This window comes from Apiospora hydei (assembly GCF_038363865.1).
Source record: "Apiospora hydei strain CBS 114990 chromosome Unknown utg000006l_segment0_segment0, whole genome shotgun sequence".
In the NCBI taxonomy this organism is placed as follows: domain Eukaryota; kingdom Fungi; phylum Ascomycota; class Sordariomycetes; order Amphisphaeriales; family Apiosporaceae; genus Apiospora; species Apiospora hydei.
In genome coordinates, this window is record NW_027117365.1 from 5,507,648 (window position 1) to 5,534,610 (window position 26,963).

The window sequence follows — 26,963 nt, forward strand, 5'->3', positions numbered from 1 at the left end:
GCCATAGGTGGTTGTGCAATCCCGCGGGTGGTATTGCGCCATCACCTCCAAACCCCCGCGACTCCACTCCGCTTATCGCAGGCCGTTCTGCCGAACACCCAATCGATTTGCCGGACGCTCCTACATATAGGATGCTGCCTAGCTCGTAGTGATGTACGAGACTACAATAATTGCATCTCTTCAGCAAGCGAGAAGTAACAGCCTAACCCGTACTGACAATGACGTCTTTCGCCGAACCGGGCAAGAAGAGCCTCGTGCTCAATGCCTTTGTCGAGATGTGTAAGCGCCTCGGTTTTGTCTCCTATCACTCGACGAGCTCTATGCATACTGGCCCAACGCTGATACTCTTAATCCCTTCTTCCAGGCAGCGGCCATCAGTCCCCGGGTCTGTGGCGCCATCCGGACGACCAGTCTTGGCGCTTCAACGAGATCAGCCACTGGGTTGAGCTCGCCAAGCTGCTCGAGGAGGCCAAATTTCATGGCATATTTATTGCCGATGTCTTGGGTGAGAAGAACCCGTTGTCTCTCGCTCGAGGGATCGACGCTGAACTTTTATCACAGGTGGTTACGATGTCTACCAAGGCTCTCTGGACGCCGCCATCACCTCCGGCGCGCAGTGGCCCGTCAACGAGCCCCTCGCTGCCGTTTCCGCCATGGCTGCGGTGACCAAGAGCATCGGGTTTGGTGTCACGGTTTCCACGACGTATGAGCAGCCTTACCACCTGGCCAGGCGGTTATCGACGGCGGATCACTTGAGTGGAGGAAGGTAGGTGATTGCGTTTTCAATCATGGAGAAGATATTGGTGGATATGGACACTAACTAACGCGGCTTAGACTCGGATGGAACGTAGGTCACGAGATGTTTTAATTTGAAGCCCTGTGGCGAACATTTGAATGACCAAGTTCCAGGTTGTCACCAGCTACTTGGATTCAGCAGCCAGGAACATGGGACGCACAGAACAGCCACAGGTAAGTAAACCGGAACTGAGAGTTATTCCGCCGAAGAGCTTCCGTGGCTGACAGGCATGTGTTTTGAAGCACGACGACCGCTACGCCCAAGCCGAGGAGTACATGCGCGTCATGTACAAGCTCTTCGAGTCCTCCTGGCGCGACGACGCCGTCCAGCGCGACGCGGCCCGCGGGGGTGTACACGGACCCGAAGCTGGTCCGCCGCATCGACCACGCGGGCCTCTTTTTCACGGTTCCCGGCCCGCACCTCTGCCAGCCGAGCCCGCAGCGCACGCCGCTGATCCTGCAGGCCGGCACGTCCAAGTCGGGCAAGCAGTTCGCCGCGCAGCACGCCGAGGCCGTCTTCGTGTCGGCGCACGCGCCCGTCGTGTGCGCGGGCAGCATCGCCGAGATCCGCCAGGCGGCCGCGGCCCAGTTCGGCCGCGACGGGGCCGCGATCAAGGTCCTGGCGCTCGTCACCCCCATACTCGGAACTACCGAGGCGGAGGCGCAGCAGAAGCTGGCCGAGTACCGCAAGTACGCGTCGCACGATGGCGCGCTGGCGCTGTTTGGGGGGTGGACGGGGATCGATCTTAGCCGGTACGGCGACGAGGAGGAGCTGAGGGAGGTGGAGAGCAATGCCGTCCGGTAAGTGGTTCGGTCGATCGATCGACCACCACCGTTATTCTCTTACAGTCTTTGACTTACCTTTTGCTATCGTATATGTTAGATCCACGGTCACCGGTTACGCAAAGTTCTCGCCCGGCACCAAAAAGTGGACCAAGCACACGATTGCCGACCACGTCAGCATCGGCGGCAATGGACCCGTCCTCGTCGGGACGCCGTCGCAAGTGGCCGACGGGCTTCAGACGTGGGTGGATGAGGCCGATGTCGATGGGTTCAACTTTGTAAGCCAAAAGCCGACTCCCCGACAAATTATTTAGACCGACTGGAGAGATTCCGCGACTAACAAACACACAATTTTGTTCTTGATGATCAGGCGTACGCGCTATTCCCCCAATCCTTCAAGGATATCATCGAGCTTCTCCTGCCGGAGCTGCGCCGAAGAGGCCTTTTCTGGGACGATTACGCCGTTCCCAGCGGTACGTACAGGGAGAACCTTTACCGCGAACCGGGGCTGAAGCGGTCACCTCCTGATCATGTGTCTGCAAAGTTCAGGTGGCAGGCTGGGGGTTTCGGCCGAGGATCATCCCGTGCCCCAGTGAATGTCCGTGTCCGGAATCGTGTGTGGCATTACATATCAAGATAGCTTGTTCTATTGGGAACAAGAGTGATTTATGCCACCTAGGTTGTGGAAGCTATCTTCTACTCGTGATCAGCCGGAATTCATTCACCACCTCGATCTTGCTAGGGTGTCGTGTCCATGAACCACCATTGGTCGCCTGTTTCCAAGACCACGCCCAGATACTGTAAGGAAGTCCACCTCGAGTCACACCGACCCATCATCATTGTGCTCGATTCGGGACGCCGTACTTAGAGCAAAGGAATCATTCGGGTACCAGGTGGCGGTATTGCAGCGGTCATATCCAGTGGCCGCTGCCACAATTCCCTCACAGCGCTTCGTAATCGTGACTGTAACCCTTGACCCACCGCGGGTCATTCCACGGCTTGTCCCTCTTCAGGTCATACGGCGCCGCCGCCCGGTCGTAGGGTACGACCCCATCCTCCCAGGACTCGGTGCCCGGCTCCAGTAGGTCCGAAATGAGACGGCCCGGTATGACGACGCCGCACTCGAAGTTGAATACCCCGGCCAGCTTGGTGTGGCACGTCGCCTCGTTGCCTTTCTTTGTCTTGTCCTCAGCCACGGAGCCCCAGGCCGACTGCGACAGGTTGGCGGAGCCGACGTAGATGTAGTGCGGCGGGGCATGGGGTTGATCTGGATTGTAAGCCATAATGAGCTTTTGGTGGAACAACCGCCCGATGTCTCTGCTATGGTAATGATGGAAGATCCTCTTGACGGCCTGGGGCGCTGTGTTCCAAGGTCGTAAGTGGCATCCGATATTGCTGGCCGCATCTTGAGAATCCGCCGAAGCGCTCCGAACATCGTCCACCGAAGGATAAAACAGCTTGATATCCGGAACCACCTCGTTGTTCTCTTCTTCCTCGGGAACCCGTATGTCTTGTCGGCCGAGCGCGCACTTGTAAAACGCACTCAGCCATCGGGCCGAGATGCTGCCGACGCTGGCCGTGCAAACCTCGAGCCGGACCTGTTCGTTGTCGTCGTCGTCGTCGTCGTCGGGCTTATCTCTTCCGAGATTCAGGCCGAGGTGTCGGACGATCTTCCGGAGCCGGAGCAAGCCATGCTGCTCCGCTTTGAGGGGCCCGGAAAACGTGCCCGGGTGCGAGGTCACGAGATACACCTTGACGGAGGAGTAGTCGTACCACCCCCGGACCGAGTCAAGGAACGCCGGCGGCGTCCGGAGCGCCTCCATATGCGTTAGCAAAGTCCCCTCAAATCCCGCGGGCGGCCGACTGGCCCGTTCGTCGCGCCGCCGCGGTACGTCGTGAATGTACCAGTGGTTGTCGCCGAGCACGGTGTCGGCGTCCATCATGTTGCAGGACGTGATGACGATGCGCAGGAACGCCGGGTAGACGAGCAGCAGGATTTTGGAGTGCGCGGAGCCCGGGGACCAGGCGTAGAAGGCGTGGAGGTTCTGGCCGCCGCCCGAGTGCGAGTGCGTCTTGTGCTGGTCGGCGAGGTGGGGGCGCAGAGTGTCCAGAGACTTCTTTGTGAGCTTCCCCTCGGTTAGTGGAATGCCGGCGCGGATGGCTGCGCTCTGTAGGAAGGGGTCATTGTTTGCGTCCCGGCCGATGTAAATCTGTGTAACACGTGAGCATTTCACGCTTTTGTCTTTTCAAGGGGGGCGGGTAGGGAGGTAGGTTACGGGTACGGGGTCGGCTGATCTCCTAGAGATCGGGAGATGTTGGAATAGCTCTTCGTCCGCAATGTAAAACGCGAAGATGCAGGCGGAGACTAGGTGGTCCTTGTCGATGATGTCGCCCAGGCCGACGCAGTTCTTGGTGCGCCGTCTTCCGGGGGTCCGTGTGATGCGGAGTCCGCCGTTGGGGTAGGTCATGCCGAAGGGAGCCGGGCGTGTTTGTCTGGGGCTGGTTGAGAACGTATGTTTCGCGATTTTGCCGCGTGAGGTTGGTGATAGTAAGTCCTGGCCCTCGCGCTTTACACCCCGACTTGGAAGATTGTCGTTATTACCGCTGTTGCCTCCTGGGCCCACTGATGATTCGTCTTCCATGTTGGGTAGGTAACCGTGTGTTGGCAGGAGTTGGAGAACAATTCGCTTTGGTACTGGTTAAGATATTGTCAGTTTCCACGTTTGAGTATAGGTCGGTATGTGTTTTGCAATTAGGCAGCCGTTACAATCACTGCCCAATGAGAGTAGCTCCGACGTTGAGGGTTGAGTGATGGTCGGAGTCTGAGCTAGCGAATCCTGACGTCACTACGAGATGATTCTGGCACTAAAAAGGGGAAATAAGAGACACCTTTGTTTTGCATGGAACCTTAGAAGCCTGTTTCAGTAATTAGATGTCTTAGGTTGAACAGTCAACTTTGTATGAGCTTACCTTGTTGCCAGGCACAAAGCATCTGGCACACGTGATCAACCCCGGGGCCTGGTCTTCGTCCGCAATCAAGACTACATGTATCGCTGCAGGTGGTAAGATATGAGTACTCAATCTGGATTCAGTCATTGGCGCTCTAGACCAGCTGTTTCATGAGAATACTTGAATAACCAGTAGAATTACTATGGGCATGCACATGGGAATCGGGTTGCAATCAAATAGCCAATACAAAGCTACTTTGCTTCGCCTTTGTTATTCGTATTGGCACAGGTATTTCCATATCAACTATGTTACATTTCGTCGGACCACCGTCGTCTCCAGTCCTTGACTCCTAAATTCCCAGTCACTAGCTGATCGCGAGCATTGCCGGCGGCTACGTGTCATACTGCCCAAGCCCGCTCAATCTAAACCACTCTAAGGATACGACACATAGATAGTGTCCTGGGCCGAGTCTCGTCTATCCGCGGTCGCCTCCTTTGCAAGACCGTCCACCGGCACTGGGAAGAAGGCAGCGGAGGTATAAGGCGCCGCGGGGTCCATCCACTCCCCCTCGCCGCCACCGACCACGGGAGCGGCGGCGGCAGCAGCAGTAGGCAGGCCAAGGCCAATGCCGGACTCGAGATAGCGCTGCTGCAGACGAGCATTGTTGGCACCAAGTTGCGTGATCCGCCCTTGCAGAAACTCGGCCTCGGAGATCATGATCTCGCGTTCCGGGGCCGTGACGGGCACCGCGTCGATCTTGTCCAGCAGCTCGTGGACCATGAGAACGTAGTTTTGCCGGATGAGCCCGAGGTCCGGGATGCGCGGGCCGTCGGCTCCTGCGGCTGTGGGGGTCGGCGGCGGGGTGGTGGAGTCGTTGATGGGCTGCTGTGACAGGAAATCCCGGAGCACGGCCTCCTGGTGCAGGATGTCGGCGTTGAGGACGAGATGGCTCAAATCGCCACCCGTGTACTCCTCGGCGGTGGGAAGATGTTGCTGTGCAAACTGCATAGTGAATTCGTCTTCTTCGGTTCTGGTGGTCATGAGATCCGGCATGGGATAACACTCATCTGGGACGTAATACGAGAGCTGTTGGCTATCGTTAGTCATTTCCGCCTCTAGCTGCTGGAAGTCAATGTCAGAACACATGGTGGAGTAGTCCTCCATGACGAGGTCCATACCTTGGTGCACGTCGGGCTCGTTCAGTTGCTCCTCGTCGGAGCTGGTGGTCAGGCCCGTGAGATCATCTGCCACGATGTCCATCATATCCTCCATAGAGGGGTACGATGTGTCGTAGGTCTCTCCGAAATGGTTTTCCATGATGACGAGGATGATGAGCGATTGATAAGTATTGACTTTCTTTCGAGTCGACTACGATGAGAATGCGGCCGAGGCAGAGATGATGTTAATAGATCTGATATGGAGCAGGCATCTATCAGGCACGGCTTTGCCTGGGGTATTTATCAATTCCTCACTTCTGGTTAATATTTGCTTTTCTTGACATACACCGGCTTGTCTTGTTATCAATGAGGTATACGAAGTGCTGAATGCCACGACGAGACAACGCACTTGTTCCCTAAGATTAGAAGAATAAAGAGCATTCGCCTTATCGACACCTCCGTCCTTCCGAGTCAAAGGACCTCGAACAATACCATTCTGCCGTCTACCGCCGTGTCGTCTTTGTCCTGTTCATGAAATAACTTCTTTGCAGGACATCCGAAAAGCCGCAGATTCGAAAGGCTTGTTCGGAAAGACTCCAAGCTGCTTCCGGGGGACAAGATCCTCCGAGTTCGTCAGCAACCAAGTTGGATCTCCCCCGTCGGAAGAGCCACTAATGCAGGACCGTCTAGGCCTTGGACTTCAGTACCCGTCGCAATTAGACCACGCCGGCACCTCACGTAGATTGTGTTAACTGTTGGTGCCTGTAAAGCGAGGCTGGGCTTTGACGAACGGTTTCCGGTCTCATGTTGCTTTGATTGCAAGATAGGAAGAACTACGCCACTCGCCTTATGCTTGCCCAAGATTACAGGCAGGCAAAACACAACTGCAAAAATGATCCAGCTCCGCTATACGGAGCGGACAAATAAAAAGTGTCGCGCATTACAGACGCGTAAGCACCACCCCACGCTTTGCCGGATCTGGCGCCCATTCGTACTGAAGCTCTCAAGCTGCCCCTTGGCCCTTGGCCCTGAAACCCCGGGGCACGCACTTCAGCGGCGCAGTAGCTCTACGCCATGCAACCCCCGATAACCATTGCAGAATCCAGATGTGCCCCTGCCACGTCGAGCTTGTTACTGGAGCACTTGATTGCCGGAATGGGTACCTGGCCAGGAGGCCAAATGTAACACCACGGCTTCTATTCGTGCTACTCTCGAGATAAGCACGCCTGCTCGCCCAATCACCGTCTGGGCCATGAGCAGTACCCCTTGTGCACCACATCTTCGGCGCATGCTTGTAGCTTGTACCGCGGGCTGCTGATGGGACGGCCCATCACCGCCGGTGCAACACCACCACCCAATCCGAACCGAAATGAACTCATTTCCCCTGAATTGACCACATTGCGTCAACCTGTTGCGTCAGCGCCAAAGTGGAAAGTACATATCGACAGTGCATCTTTTTCGAAACTCTGCCCAGATTGTAATCCTGCTTGTTCTTCCCTCCTAAAATCCGAACGCAATAAGTTTACTCAACACATTTCCCGGGATACTCAAGACGAAACCAATGTCGGAGATGTGAGTGCAATGCCTTTGCAAACTTAACCCCCGTGACTGACCAACCCCGACAGCAACGTCGACGTCCTAGTCATCGGGGCCGGGCCCACGGGCTTGGGCGCCGCAAAGCGCCTACAGCAAACAGTGAGCCAGCACTTGCCTTCCAGAACATCCTGCGAAGATTGTTTTTGATGTTCCTGACCACATTGTTTTCAAACCCTTCTAGAACTTGGCGTCGTGGCTTATCGTCGATTCCAACGAGACACCCGGAGGCCTCGCATCCACGGATGTAACTCCGGAGGGATTTGTGAGTGAACCCCTCCTCTGGCATCTCGCAGGCCGAGCTGGCGCGGTTTATTTGCTGAACCAATGTCACCGTGTCTACAGCTCTACGATGTCGGCGGCCACGTCATCTTCTCGCACTACAAGTACTTCGACGACTGCATCAACGAAGCCCTGCCCCAAGAGAGCGACTGGTACACGCACCAGGTACGTCTTAGCCAAACCACCATTGTCCATTATCCCGCACCGTCATGCGTATATACTCACACGCCTTTGTATTTGCCTCCAGCGGGTCTCGTACGTCCGCTTCCAGGGCGGCTGGGTGCCCTACCCCTTCCAGAACAACATCGCCGTGCTGGACCCCGAGGAGCGCGCCCGGTGCCTCGAGGACCTCGTCGACGCCGCCCTCGAGGCGCGCGTCCGCGCTGCTGCCGACAAGCCTCGCAATTTTGATGAGTGGAACATCCGGAACGTCGGGAACCGCCTGAACGAGATCTTTAGTGAGATTCCTTTTTCTTTTTCTTTTTTTCCTTTCTGAGCTGAGCTTTTCTGGGGATGAGTCTGCTTTACTAATCCAATCCCACCCCACAGTGCGCCCGTACAACTTCAAAGTGTGGGCTGTGCCGACCACCAAGGTATGTTTGTCTGGCACTCCCCGCCGCCTCGTCCTATTACTCGGAAAGAATAAGAAATAAGCCAGCCTATGTTTCTGACTCATGCATTTTTTGCGTGCCACAGATGAACGCCACCTGGGTAGGCGAGCGCGTCGCGGCCCCCAACGTGAAGCTGCTGGTCCGCAACGCCGTGCTCGGCAAGGTGGCCGGCGGCTGGGGCCCCAATTCCACCTTCCGGTTCCCGGCGCACGGCGGCACCGGCGGCATCTGGACCGCCCTGGCTGGGACACTCGAAGCCGGGAGGACGCGCTTCGGCGGCGAGAGGGGCACGGTCGCCAGGGTCGACGCCGAGGGGAGAAAGGTGCATTTGAAAGACGGTTAGTAGTGATGACGATTCTTCCTACCTGGCTGGCTGGGCTTTTTGTTTACTGGGCTGTGATTGGCTTCAGAGTGAACTGATGTTTGCGTGTAGGCACGGTGGTGAAGTACGGCTCACTCATCTCGACCATGGCTCTGGATCAGCTCGCCGAGGCTATGGGGGATACCAAGCTGCAGCAGATGTGCAAGCCCTTGTTCTACTCGTCCACCAACGTGGTGGGTGTCGGCATCCGTGGAGAGCGCCCCGAACGTATCGGCGATAAATGCTGGGTACGTTATTTGCAATTTGCTTCTCTCAACTTAACTCTGCCTTCCTTTTTCCCCTCCCCTGTTTCAATTTATTATCTCTGATTATAGCTGTGACGAGACTCTGTTTCTGACCAAAGCCGGCCGGCCGCAGCTGTATTTTGTCGAGGACAACTGCCCCTTCTACCGCGCCACCATCTTCTCCAACTACTCCCCGAACAACCAGCCCGGCCCCGACGTCGAGCTCGCGACCCAGCAGCTGGCCAACGGGGAGAAGCCGGCGACAGACGGAAAGGCGGGGAAAAAGCCCGGCCCGTACTGGTCCGTCATGCTCGAGGTGTCCGAGTCGGCGTACAAGCCCGTCCGGCACGAGACGCTCCTGGCCGACTGCCTCCGGGGCCTCGTCGCGACCGAGCTGCTCGCGCCGGGGGACGAGATCGTCAGTTCGTATGTGCGCCGCTTCGAGCACGGCTACCCGACCCCCAGCGTCGAGCGCGACGGGGCCCTGGCCGAGGCGCTGCCGCATCTACGGGATAAGGGGATCCTGTCGCGGGGACGGTTCGGCGGGTGGAAGTACGAGGTCGGGAATCAGGATCACAGGTACGGATATCTACACATTCTTGGTCAAACTGATATAGTGTTCCCCGCTCAGTTATGTGCTGACACTTTTAATGATACAGCTTCATGCAAGGCGTCGAGGCCGTGGATAACGTTGTATCGGGAGGGATTGAGTTGACGCTGAACAGCCCGGACTTTGTCAACAGTCGGTCCAACACGGAGCGCCGCTTGGCCCACTTTGGAGGTCTGCGGAACTGAGTAGAAAAGGGTTAGCCCATGGGGAAGCCAGTATTTATCATGGCCCTTTTAGATCTATTCATGTAGTCCTGTTCAACAGATTGCACACGCCGAAGAAGACGCAAGAAACAATGACAACGAAACAAAAGTAGCATCGACTGAGGGGAAACCTGCCGAGTGTTCCCTCGTTGCATCCAGCCACGTGGGGGAGACAGCCTAGGATGTCGTTGAAAAAGGTTGGTGACGGTGACAGCGACAGCGACAGCGACAGCGACAGCACCGCCATGGTTTGCTTATCGCTTATCAGTGGGTGGCTGAGGGCCTATCTGTTATCTGTGGAGCTGACTGGCTGTTCTGCCCCTCGCTGATTGAACAGTTGAAGAAGGGTTGCCCCTCCATCCGCCTGCCAAAGCTCTGGAATTGGGGGGGGTTGACTCATTGCAGCCCCGACCCAAAACAGTTCTCGAAAGCGAGCTTTCAATCAATTGGAACTGCTATTTTGCCCTTTCATCTTTGGTCGGAATCGCCACAGTCCAACGAGCAAATCTTGCGCTCTTTCATTCCTTTCCTTTCTTTCCTTCATTCCCTCCCTCCTTCGACCGACCGACAACCATGGCGGACGCAGTCGCCGACAAGACGGCCAAGATGGACCTCAACAAGAAGCCCAAGGATGACGAGGCGGACTGGGCCACCGACGAGGCCACCGGCGACAAGTACAAGGACATGGCCTACGCCGACATCCGCATCTACAAGAACGCCGCCGGCGAGGAGCGCTACATCCTGAAAGAGACGGGCGAGAAGCTGTCCAAGGGCGACGCCAAGAAGCGCGACACCAAGGCCAAGTCCAAAGCCGCCAAGAGCGCCGCGCCCCGAAGCCTGTCAACAAGGCCCCCAAGCCCCCCGCCGCCGCCGACAAGAAGGACGACGCCGCCATCGACCCGGAGACCATGTTCAAGCAGGGCTTCCTCGACGAGGTCTACAAGGAGCGCCCCGACAAGGACGTCGTCACCCGCTTCCCGCCCGAGCCCAACGGCTTCCTGCACATCGGCCACGCCAAGGCCATTGCCGTCAACTTCGGCTTTGCCAAGTTCCACGGCGGCAAGTGCTACCTGCGCTACGACGACACCAACCCCGAGAAGGAGGAGGAGGTCTACTTCAAGGCCATCGAGGACATGGTCCGCTGGCTCGGCTTCAGCCCCGTCAAGATCACCTACTCCAGCGACAACTTCCAGAGGCTCTACGATCTCGCCGAGAAGCTGATTGAGATTGGCAGCGCATACGTTTGCCACTGCAATGGTACGTACGCTCAAACAAGAGCAATCAATAACTTGAAAATGGGGGAAATGGTCGCCCCCGCCCGCTAACACGTTTCTGTGATCCCCCCAGATGATGAGATCAAGGCCCAGCGCGGAGGCGAAAGCCACGGCGAGCGATTCCGATGCGCGCACGCCGAGCAAAGTGTCGAGACCAACCTCGAGGAGTTCCGGGGCATGCGCGACGGCAAATACAAGCCCAGGGAAGCCTTCTTGCGCATGAAGCAGGATATTACCGACGGAAACCCGCAGATGTGTACGTCCAATATGCCCATGACCAGCAGCACCTTGAGTTTGCTAACACGAATGGCCCAGGGGATCTTGCTGCCTACCGAGTGCTCGACAAGCCCCATCACCGGACCGGCTCCCAGTGGAGGATATACCCGACCTACGACTTCACGCACTGCCTCTGCGATAGCTTCGAGGGCATCACCCATTCCCTGTGTACGACGGAGTTCGTCATGAGCCGTGTGAGCTACGAGTGGCTGAACAAGCAGCTGGTCGAGTTCCAGCCGATGCAGCGCGAGTACGGCCGTCTGAACATCACCGGCACGGTTCTCTCCAAGCGCAAGATCATGCAGCTGGTGGACGAGGGCTACGTGCGCGCCTGGGATGATCCTCGACTGTACACACTGATCGCCATCAAGAGAAGAGGTGTTCCCCGGAGCCATCTTGGAGTTCGTAAACGAGCTGGGAGTCACCACAGCGCCGTCCGTGATCCAGGTGGTACGGTTCGACCAGACGATCCGACGCTATCTCGAACGGACAACACCTCGTCTCATGATGGTGCTGGACCCGATCCCGGTGGTTATTGAAGGAGCCGAGGAGGTCGAGATCGACGTGCCCTTCCACAGCAAGGATGCATCCATGGGCTCGCACAAGCTCAAGTTCACGCCGACCGTGTACATTGACCGGTCCGATTTCCGCGAGGTCGACAGCCCCGACTACCTCCGCCTGGCGCCTGGCAAGGTGGTGGGTCTGTTCAAGGCGCCCTACGCGATCAAGGCCGTGTCGTACAGCAAGGACGAGAGCACGGGCAAGGTGACGGAGATCCGGGCCGAGATTGTCAAGGAGGAGCCGGAGGAGGCTGGCGGGGCCAAGAAGGCCAAGAAGGGAGAGAAGCGCATCAGCTACATCCAGTGGGTGCCGTCGGGCTCGCGGGAGGTGGAGGCGCGAATCCACAACTCGCTGTTCAAGTCGGAGAAGCCCGAGGACGTGGAGGGCGGGTTCCTCAAGGACATCAACCCCGAGAGCGAGGTGGTGTACAAGGGGCTGATCGAGTCCGGGTTCGACGAGGTCAAGGCGCGGGCGCCGTGGCCCGAGGCGGCGGGGGAGAGCGGGCACGGCAAGGGCGGGCCGGAGAGCGTGCGGTTCCAGGCGATGCGCATTGCGTACTTTGCCGTGGACTCGGACAGCACGGACGACAAGATTGTGCTGAACCGGATCGTGTCGCTCAAGGAGGACGCCAGCAAGAAGTAGATCGATGGCTAGAATCCACGAATGATGGAGGGATGAGACGTCTCATTGCATACCTGACATGCCAATGCAGCAGACTCTGGGATTGGGATACGCCCATTGGCGGTGGGCCACATCAATCGAAGCAAAACGATAGGTAGAAGAAGTCATTGATTGATAGGTGCTATTGGCCAGCCGTACTTGTCGGGCTCCATTTCTCGTTCTTTGGGAGTTTAGTACAAGCCCGGCCCCAAGCCCGGTACCTTTCGACAGGCCCCTGCGCTGCAGATCTCGGGAACCACTAAAGAAGACCCAGTAGCCAAGCCGGGATGATGTTTATTTTTAGGATGCGACAGGGGTTGTGTACATATTGCGTCGAGGGCTCTCGATAGGTATGTTATTGGCCCCAGAATCCCGGGTCCATCCTGATCTGGTAAACATTCCCAGCCAAGAGCCGCTCAGCCTTACTGTACCTCATCTCATTTCATTTTCACGACATGACTTCCGAGAGTATCTACACCAGCACACCTGACGTAGGCATTTTTTTGAAGTGGGCTCCCATAGTCAGCAACCCACATGCCCATGCTTGACTTACTGTGTCTAGGCGCACTTGTCTCCAACCTTTGGTTTTGTCATCCCCTTTTTGGTTGCTGATCCCTTCCCCAGAAATCACGGCGTACACTGCGAATCATGCTAGCTACATAAGCCTTTGGTAGCACCCTCCCCTACCGAAGCAAGCCGATTGGCCCCATTCGAGGTGTCTTGCATCCAGTAAGAAGTAGACTGCCCGGGAATAATTGTCCGCAGCGAACATCGCCGTTCCAAGCCACACTGCAATCGGAAATAGTGCTGACGCGTGCGTCGACAGACAGACCGGCCGGCTTCCCGTAGATCGGGCCCCCATCGAAAAGGCATTAGCAGGTTGCGCTTCAAGGGGCTTATAAAAGGCCGCTCCTCCTGCCGCCCTTCCATGATTGAAACATTAATCAACTTGAAGATTAAAGGAGTTCTCTCGTAACTTTTCCATCTTCAGACGATCGTCTTTGGCCCCTTTTCGCCACTTAATTGCCTATCGCCCTCCATCCCCAGAGCCAGACCGCCGCAGCAGCAGCAGCCATGCACATCTCCACGGCACTCGCCGTCTTCCTCTTCTCCGCCTGCACCGCCGCCGCCGCTGCCACTTGCAGCCCCGGCAGCAGGCCGCTGCCCTTCCCGGCCGGCGAGCTCAGCAAAGACCAGTTCACGGCCAAGGGCCGGCGGTACCGCGTGCACCTGCCCAAAAGCTACGACCCGACCCGCCGCGCGCCCGTGATCCTGTCGTACCACGGCGCCCACGGCACCATCGAGAAGCAGGCCGCCCTCGACGGCCTCACGGACCCGTCCCGCAGCAACCGCGACGGCGACGGCTACGTCGTCGTCTACCTCCAGGCCCTGGTCCCCGCGGGCGCGTCCGACCCCACGAAAACCGAGTGGCAGGTCGCCCCCGCCGCCGCCGCCGACAAAAGCCACATCGACGACCTCGGCTTCACGGCCGACGTCCTCGCCGCGCTCGAGGCGAGCCTGTGCGTCGACACCCGCCGCCTCTACGCGACGGGCAAGTCCCAGGGCGGCGGCTTCGTCGGCCGGGTCCTGGCGTGCGACTCCTCGTCCTCCTCGGGCCTGGCCCATCGGTTCGCCGCCTTCGCCCCCGTCGCCGGCGCGTACTACATCCTCGACACCCCGCGCCGCGCCCAGTGCGAGCCGACGGACCGCGTCGCCATCCCGTGCGGCGGCGGCGGCGGCGGCGGCGCGCGGGAGGAGGGAACGCCCGCGACGCCCATCCTCGCCTTCCATGGCGGCGCCGACGAGACGATCCCGTACCGCGGGGGAGTGGCGCCGGGCGACCGGCAGCTGCCTGCCCGACATCCGGCACTGGGCGCGGCAGTGGGTTTTCCCCTCGTCGTCCGCTTCTTCTGCTACCACCGAGAAGAACACGACCATCCCGGGCTCCCGGCACGGCGTCCGGAGCGCCTGGGGCGGGAGCGGCGGCGCGGGAAAAGACGGAGAGGAGGAGGAGGAGGCGGCGCGCGTCGTGCTCGTCTACGCCGGCGACGACATCGGTCACGACTGGCCCAGCACGGCCGAGAACGCCGATAACAAGGGCGGGCCCCGGGCCGCCTTCAACGCGTCGGACGAAATGGTCGACTGGTTTGGCAAATGGCGGTTGGAATAGCCGAGGAACGCGAGGGGAGGAGCGAGGAAGAAGAAGAAGAAGAAGACAAATGATCATAAAAGAAAGAAAGAAAAAAGAGAGACGAAGGCGGGGTTGGTGGTGTATGGGTGAGTAGTAAGTAGCGTTGGTAGTAACACCAACAAAGGCCGGGCTAGGAAAGAAGCTCGGGCGGTTGATCAGTAGATGAGAAAAGAATGGCGTCGCACCGCGGATAGCTGGCAATGTTCTTCGCATAGTAAGTAGTATTACCAAGCACTAGGTACCAATACAACTTCTTGACACAAAGCCCCCTATAACTTGCTTCAGTTTTCATCTTTCCTGGATTCTCGCATTCACTACATCATGTGGAATCAAGTACTGTATGTATACGAATGCTTCAAATACCCTGTCGCCTGGGTCGGTGTATATGTGGTATACACTCATGTCGGTTTCCATTCATTTGTCTTTTATCCTCCTTTCCGTGACAACAAGTCACTCCCGACGAATGATGGCAGATCACGGGCACGGCCGACCCAAAATGGCACGGAGTCCCCCGGTGGACGAGCTCGGCAAGGGGACCGCCACGATACGCAGGCGCAGGACCAACGAACGAGGGGGCAACACATATGCATATGCCAAGAGTATCCAGAGAGGTCGAGGACCCATCCGCTAGGCTACATCTCTATCCAAATCTCACCGCCCAGGAATGTATTTCCAAACATGTTGGGTCATGGGGGAACCTCCTCTACCTATCCAAGATGAGAGCAAGCAAGCACCATTTCCAGAGCCTACAGTAGGCAACGGCAGGCAGAAGGACGACCATGAACTCGACCATGCCGAACCCGAGGGCGTCTCCGGGAGCTTGAAGGGGGACCATACACCCGCTTGGCCTGGCCTGGCCCTAGCCGGAGTGGTCAGAGTGCACCATCTCGTCATCAGACTCGTCGGCCGAGAGCTGGTCACTCAGCTGCTGCATCTGATCGGCGGCACCACCGTCCGAATTGACCCCGACTGTCGACGCCGACACTTGCAAGTCCTGGGCTAGGCCGTTGTCGTCTTGTTCCTGAGTTGCCGCCTCCTCCTCGTCGTCGTTGTCAGCGTCATCGTCAGCGTTCTCTTCGCTGCCGTCTTCGCTCTCGGATTCCCCGGAGTCGTATTCATCGACTCGCGACCAATCCTGGTCCTGAAAGAATTCTGGCAGGATGGTCTCTGCCAGTAGCCCTTTGTACGACGGCAGAAGGGGCTCGGGCGCGGACCATCGATCCGGTCTGGTGACCTCGCGTGACACCGGATCGAAAGAATCCAAAAGCTCCGTCTGCATGATGAACCGAACATCCTCGATATCGCGGTCGCTATATTTGGCGAATTCCGTATCCGCGTCGTAGTATCCTCTGCTTGCATCAAACGTGGTTTTGATGATGGGCGAGGCATCGTTGGCGATGTCGGCTATTGCTTGAGGAAAGCCTTCAGCTACATCTGATTTACGTATCCAGCTTAGTAACGGGGGAAGAAACCTCGAGGGGGACGACAGGGATACTTACAGTTATCTGCGTCTCTAATATACTTGAGCGACTTGATACCTCTTTCTCTTGCGACTCTTTCCCATACATCTTGCCACGCAGCTAATCTCTGGGTCACGTCCTGGAAGAGCCTCGTAGACTGCTCCCGTGACTCACTGGCATCCAGCAAGAGTGTATAGGACTGCTCAGGCATGCCGTGAGATGGCAGCACCAACGCCTCACTGATCCAAGACGCCAGACAAAAGATGCCATTGTTTTCTACGTCTGGTTCTTCCATCCACCACTCTTCGGTGGTTTGTTTGGAACATGGACCTGACAAGTCCAAAAGAACAGTACGCCACATATCCACGCGACGCACTACTCGGAGCAGGGGGTTTTCCAGACAAAAGGAAACCAGGCCTTGGGCGTGCTCCGCGGGCTCTGCGACCGATGCATGGTCTTCATGGACGTGCAGACTCCTCAAGTGTGCCCGCAAAGGCTTTGGGAGGCGGGTCAGAAAGGAATGAGCGACAGATGCGGCCGAAAATCGATATCTGCCCTGGGTGTACCGCTTGTTCCCTCTCACACTAACATGGGGCGATTGCCAATAACCAACCTCGAGCTCTCTCACATCGTTCTCCGCACCATCTGACACGACTAGTCCAGCCCAGTTGTCGATTTCATCGGCAGTTGGTATTCTCCACCGTTGTAAATCATCGTACAATGGCCGAAACCGAGCCTGAGCTGCGTGTTGGACTTCTGTGAGCTCCCGGCTCCAATCAGGGTGGTCTGGCAATGTATCCACACTGGCCTGGAAGGAGTACAGGATTGCTTGGTTGCAAGTCGAAGAGGTAATGCCCCATTAATTATAGTATAGAAATTCGCCGAGGTTGTCTTGTTGCTCTAACATTGCGTGCAAGACTGGCGCGTAGTCGGGATATTCCAAGGCGACTTTATCGACCCAGGCCTGGGCCACTTGAAGTTTTTGTTGGTCCTTGAATTTACAGCAGTGTGCTCCAAAGGTCGCCGTAGTAACGATTTTCGCGCAGTGCCAGAAATGCTCCCAACGCGCGGCAGTCACGCGCAAGGCGTCGGAGTAGAGCGTGGTGAAGTTGATGGTGTTGCAGCGGAAGCCGAGGCCGGTCATTTCCCGGGCGACCTGCTTGCAGGTGAAGGCAAGCGACTGGTCGATGGGACGACCGTCGGCGCACGTCCCTTTGAACGAGGACGATAGCTCGCGGAGACATTTGTATTCAAGCTTGTCCAGCTCCTTCGCCAGCGCCTTGGTGATGCTCAGCTTCTTGTGGCACAAGTAGGGCGCCAGGAGCTAGCTGGGGGAGTGCAATTTGTAGTCTCGGAGAAAGAACCAAGCGGGCGAGGCGTAGCTGATGATAGAGCGTATGTAGACAATGTAGAGTAGAGTGTACGCATCTGTTTCGGACTCGCCTCCCCAGGTCCAGCCCGAAATGCATTTCAACTGGCGCAACGTCTTGCTAGCCTTTGCATAAATGTGTTCGACGTGGTATTTCCAGGACAGCAGGGTATCAACCTTGACGCCGAGGATTTCCAGGTACGGCTCTGCCGGGTTGAAGACCTTGTCCTTGTCCACTCCCGCAATATCCGGGACGCACGCCGGGTGTTTAGTCTGACCATGCTCTCGGAAGTGCCGATGCGATATCCAAAGCCAGCAGAAGAACCCTCTTGTACATGTCGGAATGCCAGCCCGCGTGGACGAAATCCACCAGTGTTTGGAGGGCCATGGTGGTCCAAGATGGCCTCCCTGAGAGTATACATGCTTCTTTGCGTTCCCGGCCAATCAGAATTCCTCATTTCCGTCGCGTCTGCCGAAGCCCAGGAACCTTAAATGCGACTCGTTACACCTGATTGGCCAATTCATCCCATAGATTCATGCTTACGTGCGGCGTATTCAACCACCAAGAACAGAGAGTTGCTAAAACTATAGTCGAGATTGGGTTTTCAGCAGCATGTTTGATAAAGCCCCCGAGGCACAATATACTCAATTAGTCATTCGTATTATATCTGGTACCACTTGTCCTTCCGCCGCACGCTGTCGCTCCGCACCCGGCTCTGCGACGACCCCACCCGCGCGTGGCCCTTGGGCAGCGGCCCCCCGCGCCGCCGCCACCCGTCGTGTTGCCCCCGCCGCCCTGGTACCCGGCGAACTCCTCGTCGAACCAGCGGTCGACGCGGGCCTCGTCTGCGCCCACGACGGGCGGCGCCACGATCCTCGCCGTTTCCTCTCCTCCCCACCACCCCCGTGATGATGGTCGTTCTTCCGGTCGGCGGGGAACGGCAGGGCGTTGAGCCGGATCTCGGAATCGCTCCGCTGGTGGTGCAGCTGCTGCTGCTTGTTCCCTCCGCTACCGGGATGATGGTTGTGGCCACCGGAGGCGGGGCTCTCGAGGTCGCGGTACTCAACCACCTGGACGCTGACCTCGTGCGTGACAAAGATGCTGCCGAGGTAGGGGGCGACGACGGGCCAGAAGATGGGGACCGAGGCGCAGATGGAGGCCACGTTGATCTCGAGGACGCCGAGCAGGATGCTGATGGGCCCGTACCACGTCGGGTCGTGGGTCGGGTACCAGCCCGTCTTGTGCTCGAAGATGGTCTGGAGGCGCCAGATGGAGAGGAAGTTGACGCTGCGGTGGAGGTTAGCTCAGCCGAACGAAGTAGGGGCCAAACCCATGTTTCTTCGTGTATGTGAAGTTTCTAGAAATAGAAGAAGAAAGAAAGAAGAGGCGTGGGTGGTCACTTACAGAGCACCCATGAACAAGAGCGCGAGGAGGCCCAGCCGCATCTTGTTGGTCATGGTCTTGTTCATGTAGAGCTGGAACGGCAAGACGAGGATGATGAGGTCGAAGATCATGTTCATGACCGTGTGCGCGTTGAAGGTCATGGTGAAGATGTCGGCGTCGTTGGAGCCGTAGGCCCAGCAGGTGGTGCCGCGCTCCTTGCCGAGCGGGTTGAACTGGGGCCCGTGGGAGCAGGGGAAGAAGGCCATGAAGCTAAAGGTGAAACCCCAGATGGCGACGGCGACAGCGACGCAGACGGTGGCGCGCCAGATCCAGGTGCCGCGCGGGAAGATGCGCAGGTACTGGAACAGCAGCGAGAGCTTGATGCAGGCCGAGCCCAGGTTGAAGAAGCCGTTCATCAGGTAGAACAAGATCAGGAACGTCTTGAGGTCGCCCATGGTCAGGAGGATCATGTGCTGGCCGGCGCCGTAGTCGAGGGCTGTGGGAAGCTGGGTGTTAGTCCGAGGACTCGTTTTGTCGCTGGTAACGGTGGGTGGAGTTGGAGTGCCACGGATACGTACAGACTATGAACGAAATGGATCCTACCGAACCCGCAATCTGTGTGGTATATGTCGTGAGAAAAGCCCGTCCCAGATATGTAAACCGTAAGCTTGGAGGAACTTACAAGATACAGAAAGACGAAGAAATCATCCCAGCCTGCTGAGCGCACCGTGCGTAATCTGATATACAACCGGAAAGTAACAAACGCCCACGACAATGCCTACGGTGCACAAACAAGGTCAGTTGCCTGGATTATACAAAGCCCGTCGGTTCGGTCGATCCCGGCTTGCCATGGATGCGTACCATGAAAAGGATCGTCAGGATCTTGAGCGTGTCCGCGTCGTTGGACCACGGCTTCGGTTCGCCCAGGTTGTCGTAGGAGCCCTTGCCGAACAGGTCGATGAGGCGGTAGTCATCGACATTCGGCGGAAGCTGGGGAATGGCGGCGGCGGCGGTCATGGCGGCGTTTTGGTATGAAAGTGGCTCCTGGTGCCTATACGGGTGCTGTGGTCGTCGTCGTCGAAGTCGCAGTACGTAGATGGGACATATATCTAACAGTCGGCAAGGCAGGAGGAATAAGGCGGCGGCACCTGGCCACACGGGGGTTCATGCGGAATCGAAAAAAGGGCGCGCGGGTCCGGGAGGACGTTGGGGTGCGGCCAGTGAAGGGGAGGGGAGAAGATGCCTTCGTCTTCTTCGTCTTCTTCTTCTTCACATCTGTTGTCAAAACCACACGTTCTTCGAGACCCAGAAAGCAGGTCCTGGGTGGTGGACGGCACGTCCTACTAATAAGGGAACGAAGAGCATGCATGCAATGCTAGAGTTAGCTGCCGAGTGAGTGAGAGAGGGACTTAGCTACGAACGCAACAGGGCGAGACACCAAAAGAAGGTGTGCTTGGCGGACAGGGGACGAGGCCCATCACGGCCGCTACTCTGCAAGCAGTAAGGGAGCACCGCCTGTGGAGACATCTGAAAGGATCTGTCAGATATGAGGAAGAACACAGATGCACACAGACACACGCTCTCTCTGTGTCTCCCCTATGGCACGGCAGAACTTGCCGCAGGGCAGCGTTGCTGCTGCTTGGTGTGCCCAAGGATGGCAGGTTGACGAGAGGGGAGAGAACCAGATTGCTGGGAGCAAAGAATGCGCACGGCATCTTCCCCCTTGCCTGTGCGGCCCATAAACAATCACCCATGAAGCTATAACGGGGCGGTCTTAACACCAAGCTTTTTGAGTCAAGTTGACGGCTCTGTTTGAGAGAGAGAGAGAGAGAGAGTGTGTGTGTGTGTGTGATGGATCCCTAGAGAGATGACAGGAACCCCCGTTTCTCCAATTGACCGCCTTGGGGTGTGTGGTTCCCATGGCGTAATTCGAACGAACTGCTTTATTTGATTACGTGCATCCTGACCATGAGAGGATTTTCTTTGCTTCTGTCCGTGAGCCGTGAGGGAAGTGGTGAGCGAGTCAGTGAGGGAGTTTCCCGAGCAGTTGCCGACGCAGGACAATGAAACAAACCTGTCGTGTGCGCACAACTTGAAGCTGGGGAAGCTCGTCATTCAACTTTTTTATTTTCTATTTCGTTTTACTTCTGCCGATACCCCGACCTCCCCCGCCCCATTCCCAACCAGTGACTTATTGCCGTCTGCCGGGTCGAGTAGGGGCCGAGCGTAGTGATTTCAGGGCATGGTCTGGACAGGACCGGAAGCAGCTCCGGAGGGGGCACACGAAGAAGCAAAGTAGTAACTCTACGTGTAACCTACAATCGGGCGCCGTTGCATTTGGAACTTTCTTTTTTCCCGTGGGCAAACCAAACACGAGGGGGGTGGCGTGAAACCCTCGACTTGCATGCATCGCGACGTAGGTGCATCTGTTTAGTCTCAACTGCGAGATCAAAAGCAACGGTAACCAGGTCAGGCCAGAGATTGAACAGATGATGTGATAGCTCGACCGTTTGGCCGGTGTAACCTTGGAGTCGACTTTAGACAGGGCCCAGGTACTGCCCAGGGTCTCTGCTCTTTGCCCGGGTGGACCGATAAGGTGATAAGTTCTGGGACGCTGAAACAGTAGCCCACTCCCATCCGCTGTCAGCAAGCCAGGGCCCCCTCAACAGCCCAGATCGGTACTCTTGCAGTGGGCTTTTGGGAGCTTGGAGCACCTTCCCCCCGCCCTCTCGAGCTAGGATCCCAAACAGTTCCAACGAGATCCCCAATCCCACGTTGCCCGAGTCGCAGAAGGATGGGTAACAAGGGTGAACCCGGTGCGACTTTGCTAACGTATGTAGGCTTGCTGCTAGGCTCAACGGGCGGGAAGAGGCCCGAAGACGTTTTACCCAATGGAGTATTCAGCTCATCGAACACGACCTAAAGGGTCGAAACAATGTTTTGAGTTCGAGGCGGCACTTGTGCAGTAGCCTGCGGCATTAGCGACGGTAGCGTTGGCAGCAGTGGTAGCAATGGTCGATCCCCAATGGACGGCTATGCTACGAAACATGCCTGGGCCATCTGGCCCTGAGACGGCGGCAAAAGGAAGACAGACTCAGATGTTTCTCTTCTTGGGGAGGGGAAGAGTGGATGGTACGATGGGCAGATGTAGATCGAAGAGAGTCCAGGCTGGATGCAGCAGCAGCAGATACGATCAACGGTGGTTCCAAGGGCTGGCTGCTGGCTGCTGGCTGGCGGTCAGCCAAGCAAATTAACCAACAAAGTCTTTTCGTTTTTCTTTTGACGCAGCAGATGCCAGGATCTCAATAACGTGCTCCACCGCGTCCTCGGACCTGGTGACACCAAACGGGAATGACAATCGCGCGCAGGGTGTGAGGGCAATCAACCCGGTCTGCTTGCTTGACTTGTTTTATTTGATTACTTGGTACAGTAGGTAGTTATGCATTCTATCTCGTTGCTTGGTTCATCCATCTGCACATCATCCTGTTTGGCTTGCTGTCACCCATATCAGAACTCAGATATCATGTCGGGATGCAAGCTGCAAGCGGCAATTGCCAGGGCTGGTTTCGACCTTTGCGATGCGACGCTGCATCGGAAATGAAACCCAGACTTCTTCTGGAGCTGCCCTCGAGCCTCCAGCCTCCAGCAACACGCACAGAATCGGGAAAGATGGACAGACAGATCCTTCGTATCGCTAGGGGGGAACGTGCAGATCTTGGACGATTATGCGAATGGCAGAGGGCTTGGGTGGCATTTGGCCAAGGGAATGCCATGGAGAATGACGGACTGTCCCGGCTGGCGTGGGACACAAGAGAACCGACGAGACGGCACAGGGCGGTCACATATCACAGATGCAAACGTGCAAGCGATGCGACCGTTGACAGGAGCACGTCAGCATCGGCGTTGTCTGCAATTGACAACCTTGGAACCCATTGACATTGATGGCAGGATAAGGGAAGTAGAAAAAAAAAAAAAAAGGAAGGAAGCTTTGGAGGGCGAACCCCCAATTGGCCAACCAGGCCACAGTTTGCCAGGGGCCGGCGTTTTCTCCGGTTTCACGTTGCTCAAAAAGAACCAAGTGCTGACCGAAAACCCGCGCGTTTTCTTCTCAAGTTCTCGCGACCCGAGGACCTATCTGTCTACCGACTCGAATGCTAATCGATAAAGGAAGGCTGTATCCATCGTGAAGGATGGATTGCAATTGCCGACCACGGCTCCGGCGTTTGCGTCCCACGCACTAAAATAAAGGCCTTCCGTTTTAGCGGTCGCGAGGGATTCTTGGGTTGGGTCATGCACTACGTCATAAGCCAATCCATAGCCGACCAACGCCGGCTAAGTCAAGACAGACAGTATGGATGGATCGCAATGCGACACCCCCGAAGAGGCAAGTATGTACGTAGGTTGCCAGTCATCGCTTTCTCGTAGACAGGCCATATGCCCAATTGATTGCCTTGCCAACTTGCCCGCTCCCCAGATGCTGCTTGAATTGACAAATCCGGCGTGTTGGGCCTTGACGCATCCGATCCACACATCCATTCCATTGAGGCCATGGCTGTGATCAATCCCGAGGACAGCGACGACAGCCAGTCGACGACCCTCGAGTCCCGGCCCGAGTCGCATCTCCGACGAAACGCCAGCACCGCCAGCTGCCCCGTCACCAAGCAGGAGCACGATGGCCACCGCTGGTGCGAGTGCGACCGCCTCGACGACGACGCCGCCGCCGCCGTCGTGCTGGCGACGGGCCGGAGCGCCGACGGCGGCGGCCTGCAGCGGCTGGCCCTGCGCCGGACGGCCACGCGCGCCGACTCGGTCGTCGCCCGGATCCGCTCGCGCGGGGTCCCGACCTTCACCCACCCGCTGGCCCACCAGAAGACGACGACGGACCAGCTCGTCGACTTTGACGGGCCCGCCGACCCCTACCACCCCCTCAACTGGAGCACCCACAAGAAGGTCAGCACCACCCTGCTCTACGGCCTCGTCACCATGACCGCCACCTGGGCCTCGTCCTCCTACTCGGCCGGCACCGCCGAGGTCGCCCGCGAGTTCGGCGTGGGCCGGCAGGTCGCCGTGCTGGGGTCTTCGCTGTTCCTGCTAGGCTTCGGCTTGGGCCCGTTGGTGTGGGCGCCGCTGTCCGAGGTCTACGGCCGCCGCATCGCCGTGCTGACGCCCATGTCCGTTGCTATTTGTTTTTCCTTCGGCTCCGCCGTCGCCAAGGACCTGCAGACCCTGATGCTGACGCGCTTCTTCGGCGCCTTCTTCGCCTCGGCCCCCGTCACCAACACGGGCGGCGTCCTGGGCGACCTCTTTACTCCGGACTACCGCGGCATCGCCATGGCCGGCTACGCTATGGCCGTAGTGGGAGGGCCGACCTTGGGCCCCATCGTCTCGGCCGCCGTCGTCGAGGTGCCCTACCTCGGCTGGCGCTGGACGCAGTACCTGACGGGCATCCTGCAGGCCGTCGTGCTGCTGACGGCGCTCGTCTTCATCGACGAGTCCTACCCGCCCCGGCTGCTCGTGGTCAAGGCGTGCCGCCTGCGGCTCGAGACGGGCAACTGGGCCCTGCACGCCAAGTTCGAGGAGTGGGACGTGAGCGTCGCGGAGCTGGCGCGCAAGTTTTTGGTTAGGCCGCCGCAGCTGCTGGGCACGCCCATTTGCTTGTTGGTGGCGCTCTACGCGAGCTTCTGCTACGGCATCCTCTACATGCAGCTCGGCGCGATCCCGTACATCTTCGGGGAGCTGCGGGGCTGGCCGGCCTTCCGGAGCGAGCTGCCCTTCCTGGCCATCCTGCTGGGGTCCGTGACGGGCGCCGTGATTAATGTCTTGAACCAGCTGCAGTACAACCGCGCCTACCGGGCCAACGGGCGCCGCGCCGTGCCGGAGCGCCGGCTGCCGCCCATGATGCTGGGCTCGGTGCTGTTCGCGTCGTCGCTGTTCCTGACGGGGTGGACGGCCGAGCCGGCGACGGGCTGCCACTGGGTCGTGCCGGTCGTGGGGCTGTACCTGGCGGGCACGGGGTTCAACACCATCTTCCAGGCCGCGCTCAATTACTTGGTGGACACGTTCCAGGCGTACGCGGCGAGCGCGGTCGCGGCCAATACGTTCCTGCGGAGCTGTTTCGCCGCGGCGTTCCCGCTCGTCGTGGGGCCGCTGTACCATACCGTCGGGGTCGGGCCGGGGCAGAGCATCTTTGGCGGGTTCGCTTGTGCGCTGGTGCCGGTGCCGTTTGTGTTTTATGTCTTTGGGCGGCGGATCCGGGCGGCGAGTAAGTGGAGCAAGGGGAGTGTGTACGATGACTGATCTCGGTTTGGGTTCGATCTGCTTGCTACACTGTTTCTGTGCTTGCTTGGTTTGTGAGACAAGCATGACGAATGACGAAGTACATAGGGAGGATCAGAGCGCAGGTGCATTCAATACAATTAAATCAAGCTTAATGATAAAATTTCTCGAAATCATGACCTTCATTGGAATGTGAAACAGTTTGTTATCACCTGGAGTCAAGTTGAGATCTCGTGCTTGATTGCATACCCATTGGGCAGCTGGTTTACGAGCTATGTTCATGTTGTTTGTAGGAGGTGAGGGGGAACGCCTTCAACAGCTAGCATCTTGGCTCTTTACTCTATTAAGACCGAGCCAATGATTATTGCTTTGAAGATATCCTCTGTGCAAAGGGATACCCGATGGGCTTCAAGGGGATTGGACATGGGAGGTTGGTGATGTCTAAAGTGAGTGCTTCTCCGGGCACGGGCGACCGAGCGACTTGGGCATTGACACTCGCGACCAAAGAGGGTTTGGAATGAATATGTAGGTATGTAGGCACGCTGATTGGTGCTGTCTAGATGAGAACCACACGGAGAATAAAGCTGTGTACACGTATCTCTCCCGATCGAAGACGCGATACAGGAAACCCATCACCGCTCTCTCGATTGGGGCTGGCGTTGCAGAGAATCCCCATTTCGGAGGTGGGTATCTGCACGAGGACGCCACGAAACCTGAATGCACGAAATTTGTTGCAATGCACGAAATAGCGGTGCGAGGCATTGCGGATAGAGGAGTGCTTCCATGTACCCAGACATAGGACAATGGAACGAATCAAGGCTTTGCACCGTGGTGATGTGTTTGCATAGGCAGGCAGAGATGGGGTCGGGGACACTAGGGAACACGAAGGAAGGGGAGCATCGTAGGTAGCATCGACGAATTTTAGAGGATGTCCGCTTTGCTGCTTTGCTAGAGCAACCAGCAGGCCGGCCAGGTTGGTTACTACCTTACTACAGCGCTCAAAGTGGGGGGGGGGTTGGGGCCGTAGGGGCTGGAGGAGGAGCAGAGGAGGAACAGAGGAGACTCACTATCGGCCGCCTATTCTGCAAGACATCCGGCCTGATCTGCGGGCGGCCAATAAATCGATCAGGGACGGGGAAATCAGATCAGCATCGAAAGAGCTAAGAGGGCGGGAGGGGCATCTAGGCACAAGTGAGTGCATCAATGGATGGATTTGCCCGATAAGATACCAAGATACCTACCTACCTCCTAGTCCCAGGCACCACGAGAATGAAGTGCTGGATTGTGTTGATTGACGGATGGAGGCGAGGCGCAGCAGAGAAGCCAGGCACCAACCTGCCAACCAGGCACTGGCGGGCGGTTGGTGACGGGCACTAACCTAGGTGGTACATGTACCTAAAGTTGGTCACACCAGACTCTTTTGTGCCTTGAATCTTACCTACGTCTCGGTGTTACGCGCCGGGTGGGGGTTGTCTCGCCAACCCGCGGCCCCCGGAGAAAACAGGCGGGCGGGTCAACAATCGTCTGTCCACCTCGCACCCACTCTCCATCTCTCTCCATCCCCTCCCCGCCGAAACGCATCGACATCCATTCTGTGTACCTTGCATCTGCCTGCTTTGGAGAAAGGGACATCCAACATCAGTTGATCGGGGAAAAACCACGTTGGTTATTTTTTTCTCCCCTCCTCTGCATCGAATACCCATCCATTCAACTGCCGTAGAGCTTCGTCATCCTCTTCATCTTCTAGTCTGTTGTTTTCCTTTCCCACCCCCATTCATCAATTCCCCGTTCCAATTGCTTGCATGTACCGTACCGACCAACCTCGCGACATTTGCGGTACAGCTGAGCCGGTTCGGAATCTTTGCGATACCCACACCCAATTCCACCTTAATCGCAGCCCAGCGCCCGCCCAACCAATTCTTG

General features: G+C 57.5%; 10 protein-coding genes across 10 annotated transcripts; 5 read left to right on the forward strand and 5 right to left on the reverse strand.

Annotated features, from left to right (window-relative positions):
• Positions 1-218: 218 nt before the first annotated feature.
• PG997_009005 (Nitrilotriacetate monooxygenase component A/pristinamycin IIA synthase subunit A) lies at positions 219-2,218 on the forward strand (the record flags this gene model as incomplete). Its single annotated transcript, XM_066813320.1, has 7 exons — positions 219-279; positions 365-505; positions 562-766; positions 910-969; positions 1,039-1,596; positions 1,679-1,856; positions 1,949-2,218. 7 exons carry the CDS (start codon positions 219-221, stop codon positions 2,216-2,218), a joined length of 1,473 nt encoding a protein of 490 aa, XP_066668662.1.
• A 301-nt stretch (positions 2,219-2,519) lies between these two features.
• Positions 2,520-4,220, reverse strand: PG997_009006 (uncharacterized protein; the record flags this gene model as incomplete). The annotated part of the gene is made up of 2 exons (XM_066813321.1): positions 2,520-3,788; positions 3,855-4,220. The coding sequence occupies 2 exons, from the start codon at positions 4,218-4,220 to the stop codon at positions 2,520-2,522; spliced, it is 1,635 nt and encodes a 544-aa protein (XP_066668663.1).
• A 739-nt stretch (positions 4,221-4,959) lies between these two features.
• Positions 4,960-5,844, reverse strand: PG997_009007 (uncharacterized protein; the record flags this gene model as incomplete). Its single annotated transcript, XM_066813322.1, has 1 exon — positions 4,960-5,844. The coding sequence occupies one exon, from the start codon at positions 5,842-5,844 to the stop codon at positions 4,960-4,962; it is 885 nt and encodes a 294-aa protein (XP_066668664.1).
• A 1,401-nt stretch (positions 5,845-7,245) lies between these two features.
• PG997_009008 (uncharacterized protein) lies at positions 7,246-9,571 on the forward strand (the record flags this gene model as incomplete). Its single annotated transcript, XM_066813323.1, has 10 exons — positions 7,246-7,256; positions 7,310-7,379; positions 7,462-7,542; positions 7,623-7,724; positions 7,807-8,017; positions 8,109-8,152; positions 8,256-8,508; positions 8,604-8,779; positions 8,877-9,355; positions 9,436-9,571. 10 exons carry the CDS (start codon positions 7,246-7,248, stop codon positions 9,569-9,571), a joined length of 1,563 nt encoding a protein of 520 aa, XP_066668665.1.
• A 591-nt stretch (positions 9,572-10,162) lies between these two features.
• On the forward strand, positions 10,163-12,342 carry PG997_009009 (uncharacterized protein; the record flags this gene model as incomplete). The annotated part of the gene is made up of 5 exons (XM_066813324.1): positions 10,163-10,263; positions 10,338-10,846; positions 10,937-11,119; positions 11,179-11,519; positions 11,587-12,342. 5 exons carry the CDS (start codon positions 10,163-10,165, stop codon positions 12,340-12,342), a joined length of 1,890 nt encoding a protein of 629 aa, XP_066668666.1.
• Positions 12,343-13,434: 1,092 nt separating this feature from the next.
• Positions 13,435-14,530, forward strand: PG997_009010 (Alpha/Beta hydrolase protein; the record flags this gene model as incomplete). The annotated part of the gene is made up of 2 exons (XM_066813325.1): positions 13,435-14,241; positions 14,285-14,530. 2 exons carry the CDS (start codon positions 13,435-13,437, stop codon positions 14,528-14,530), a joined length of 1,053 nt encoding a protein of 350 aa, XP_066668667.1.
• An 880-nt stretch (positions 14,531-15,410) lies between these two features.
• Positions 15,411-16,222, reverse strand: PG997_009011 (uncharacterized protein; the record flags this gene model as incomplete). Its single annotated transcript, XM_066813326.1, has 2 exons — positions 15,411-15,955; positions 16,051-16,222. The coding sequence occupies 2 exons, from the start codon at positions 16,220-16,222 to the stop codon at positions 15,411-15,413; spliced, it is 717 nt and encodes a 238-aa protein (XP_066668668.1).
• Positions 16,223-16,870: 648 nt separating this feature from the next.
• On the reverse strand, positions 16,871-17,768 carry PG997_009012 (uncharacterized protein; the record flags this gene model as incomplete). Its single annotated transcript, XM_066813327.1, has 3 exons — positions 16,871-17,335; positions 17,417-17,653; positions 17,706-17,768. 3 exons carry the CDS (start codon positions 17,766-17,768, stop codon positions 16,871-16,873), a joined length of 765 nt encoding a protein of 254 aa, XP_066668669.1.
• Positions 17,769-18,042: 274 nt separating this feature from the next.
• Positions 18,043-19,781, reverse strand: PG997_009013 (uncharacterized protein; the record flags this gene model as incomplete). The annotated part of the gene is made up of 4 exons (XM_066813328.1): positions 18,043-18,176; positions 18,205-18,668; positions 18,786-19,270; positions 19,626-19,781. The coding sequence occupies 4 exons, from the start codon at positions 19,779-19,781 to the stop codon at positions 18,043-18,045; spliced, it is 1,239 nt and encodes a 412-aa protein (XP_066668670.1).
• A 3,531-nt stretch (positions 19,782-23,312) lies between these two features.
• On the forward strand, positions 23,313-25,061 carry PG997_009014 (uncharacterized protein; the record flags this gene model as incomplete). Its single annotated transcript, XM_066813329.1, has 1 exon — positions 23,313-25,061. The coding sequence occupies one exon, from the start codon at positions 23,313-23,315 to the stop codon at positions 25,059-25,061; it is 1,749 nt and encodes a 582-aa protein (XP_066668671.1).
• Between the last annotated feature and the right edge of the window lie 1,902 nt (positions 25,062-26,963).